General features: G+C 42.4%; 1 protein-coding gene across 1 annotated transcript; it reads left to right on the top strand.

Moving 5' to 3' along the window:
* Positions 1–318: 318 nt before the first annotated feature.
* Positions 319–2,866, top strand: LOC101854976 (uncharacterized protein K02A2.6-like). Its single transcript, XM_005106120.1, has 2 exons — positions 319–1,200; positions 2,468–2,866. The coding sequence occupies exons 1-2, from the start codon at positions 319–321 to the stop codon at positions 2,864–2,866; spliced, it is 1,281 nt and encodes a 426-aa protein (XP_005106177.1).

The raw sequence follows: 2,866 nt of genomic DNA, 5'->3' as shown, positions 1-2,866 counted from the left end.
AGATATCTAGACTTCTAGGCTATAATATATTATATATACCGCTACTATTCGCTGCCGCCCGAGAGTCCTATACCGCTGAAACCAGTGAAACCCGCTACTCTGAATTGACTCCAGTTCAGTTATCATTACTTTCTGCTGCCTGTGCCAGGGGAAACAACTGTGTTAAAGTTTGCTTGTGCAATACGTGTAGAAAGTTTTGATAACTGAATTTAGAGAGTTGGTGGCTTTGAAGAAGCGAGGGGAGTGCGGTTTGTTTGTTGTTGTTGTTGTTGTTTTGGGGGGGGGGTTGTTATTTCTTAATATTTGTTTTTATTGACGATGAGTTGCCTGGTCCTTCAGAGAAGATACGGCCAAATCCAGATGGAGGCCCTGGCTATCATCTTCGGTCTCAACAAGTTTCACCAGTTCCTCTACGGACGACGTTTCATCCTGGTGACAGATCACAAGCCGCTGATTGTCCTCTTCGGACCAACGAAGCCAATTCCATCTCTGTCAGCAAATGGACTTGCCAGATGGGTTCTCACTCTGAGCCAATACGACTACTCCATAGAGTATCGCAAGGCATCAGCGCACGGCAATGCAGACGCCCTGAGAAGATTGCCAGTAGGAGCGGATCCATCCTTTGACCGGGAGGAGACTGGTGCAGACTCTGCTACTATCTGCACCATAAAACGTATCAGCAGCCAAATCGCACCTGCAGACCCGAACGTTTTAGAGAGAGAAACGTCCAAAGACCCTGCTCACACCAAGGTGATCCAGCATCTGCAAGGCAACTGGCCCAAGAACTTCAGTGACCAATTGAAACCGTTCTACGTTCTTCGAGACTCTTTGTCTCTGGCGAATGGCTGCATTTTCCACAGTCACAGAGTGGTGATACCAAAGACTATGCAATCCCAGGTCCTCCAGATCCTGCACCTGGGGCATTTCGGCATGCAGAGAATAGAGCAGTTAGCCCGCACTGCTGTCTACTGGCCAAGCATTGATGCCGATATCGAAAACGTCGCTCGACACTGCACAGCTTGCAACGAGCACCAGAGGCTGCCCCCTAAGCCGTCTCACCCAAGGATCATCCCCGACGAACCTTGGAGCTGCGTCCATATTGACCACGCCATCAACTTCAGAGGTCACAACTGGCTGGTCATGGTGGACGCATTCTCCAAGTATCCCTGCATCTACCTCATGTCCTCGATAACAACCAAGGCAACCACCCGGAGACTGGACTTAAAATTGAAATCAGATTTTTTTAAATTTTAATCGGATTTTTTTTTATGTCGACACAGCTTGGGATTTTTGGTGGCTAAAAGTGTGTTCTTTTAGTGCAAAATGCATTGTCTTTATTTTAACTAATGATTAATTTAAGCAACTGCAAAAGAAAGCCTTAATCTGCTATATCAGTGAATTATGGATACAGACAAAAAATTAAGAAAATGTCAGTCTAAAAGTAAAAGGAAAGGGGGGGGGTAATTATGCATAGATAAACTTGCATTTTATTACAGTGTGTGTGTGTGTGTGTGTGTGTGTGTGTGTGTGTGTGTGTGTGTGTGTGTGTGTGTGTGTGTGTGTGTGTGTGTGTGTGTGTGTGCGCGCGCGCGCGCGCATGTGTTTGTCTAAAGAGAAAAAGAAAATGCTAATTTCAATTATGAAAAAAAGTAAATTGAATGCTGTATCATTTTACTACTTACAGTGACCAGGGGGGGGGGGGGTGAAGCAGACTTTTAAGCATGATTATTTTAGTCTACTAAACCTTATATCTGTTTTATAAAACCAAGGAAAGGAATTCTGAATGTTTAAAGACGTAAAAACAGAATACATTTTTTTAAAGTGATTTAAATCACTGAGTATTATTTTTTAAATCAAGTTGATTTAAATTTTAAAAATCAACTGATTTAAATCGACCTGATTTAAATCAACCCAACCCTGGTTTTCAATTATGAAAAAAAAAGTAAATTGAATATTTGACAGGGGGGGGGGGGAGCAGACTTTTAAGCATGATTATATTATTCTACTAAACCTTATGTCTGTTTAATAAAACCAAGGAAAGGAATTCTGAACGTTTAAATATGTAAAAACTGAATACATTTTTTAAAAAGTGATTTAAATCACTGATTTTTATTTTTAAAATCAAGTTGATTAAAATATTAAAAAACCAACTGATTTAAATCAACACAGCTTTGATTTCAATTATGGGGGGAAAGTAAATTGAATACTGTATTATTTTACAGTGAAAGGGGAGAAAGCAGACTTTTAAGCATGATTATATTAGTCTACTAAACCTTTTATCTGTTTTATGAAACCAAGGAAAGGAATTCTGAAAGCTGAAATATGTAAAAACTGAATAAAAATAATTTTTTTAAAGTGATTTAAATCACTGGTTTTTATTTTTAAAATCAAGTTGATTTAAATTTTTTTTAAGTCAACTGATTTAAATCGACCTGATTTAAATCAACCCAACCCTGGACTGGTCCAGACTTTTAAGCAGTTTCTCAAGAAGTCTGACTTGCCTCCCGCCCACACCCTTCAGGAGTTTCTCATGCACTACCGCCGTACACCGCTGGCCAGTGGTAGCCGTTCCAGTGAGCTCCTGGATGGACGTCAGATCCGTACGAAGCTCGACGTCATCATCTCAGCGCAGAGGCAGACTACACCCCGAGTTCGGGATGAGCCAGTGCCTGCTCGTCGTCTCAGCAAAGACAGCCCATGCTTCGCGCTTTCCTACGAAGGTGGGCGTAGGGACAGATGGAAGCCAGCTGTGGCGACCGCCTTCCTGGGTCACAAACTCCACGAGGTCCGTGTGCTACCGGACGGCCCGATGTGGAGACGACATGGGGATCAACTTTGCCCTCGACATGCACTTCACCAGCCGTGA

Source organism: Aplysia californica, unplaced genomic scaffold, assembly GCF_000002075.1.
Source record: "Aplysia californica isolate F4 #8 unplaced genomic scaffold, AplCal3.0 scaffold00514, whole genome shotgun sequence".
NCBI lineage: Eukaryota > Metazoa > Mollusca > Gastropoda > Aplysiida > Aplysiidae > Aplysia > Aplysia californica.
The sequence above is the reverse complement of the archived record's forward strand: the minus strand, read 5'-3'. Positions and strand labels throughout refer to the sequence as shown.

Coding starts and splice junctions, on each gene's coding strand:
- LOC101854976 (XM_005106120.1), top strand. CDS start 319: ATGAGTTGCCTGGTCCTTCAGAGAAGATACGGCCAAATCCAGATGGAG. Junction 1,201..2,467: donor TGTCCTCGATAACAACCAAG/GCAACCACCCGG, acceptor GGACTGGTCCAG/ACTTTTAAGCAGTTTCTCAA.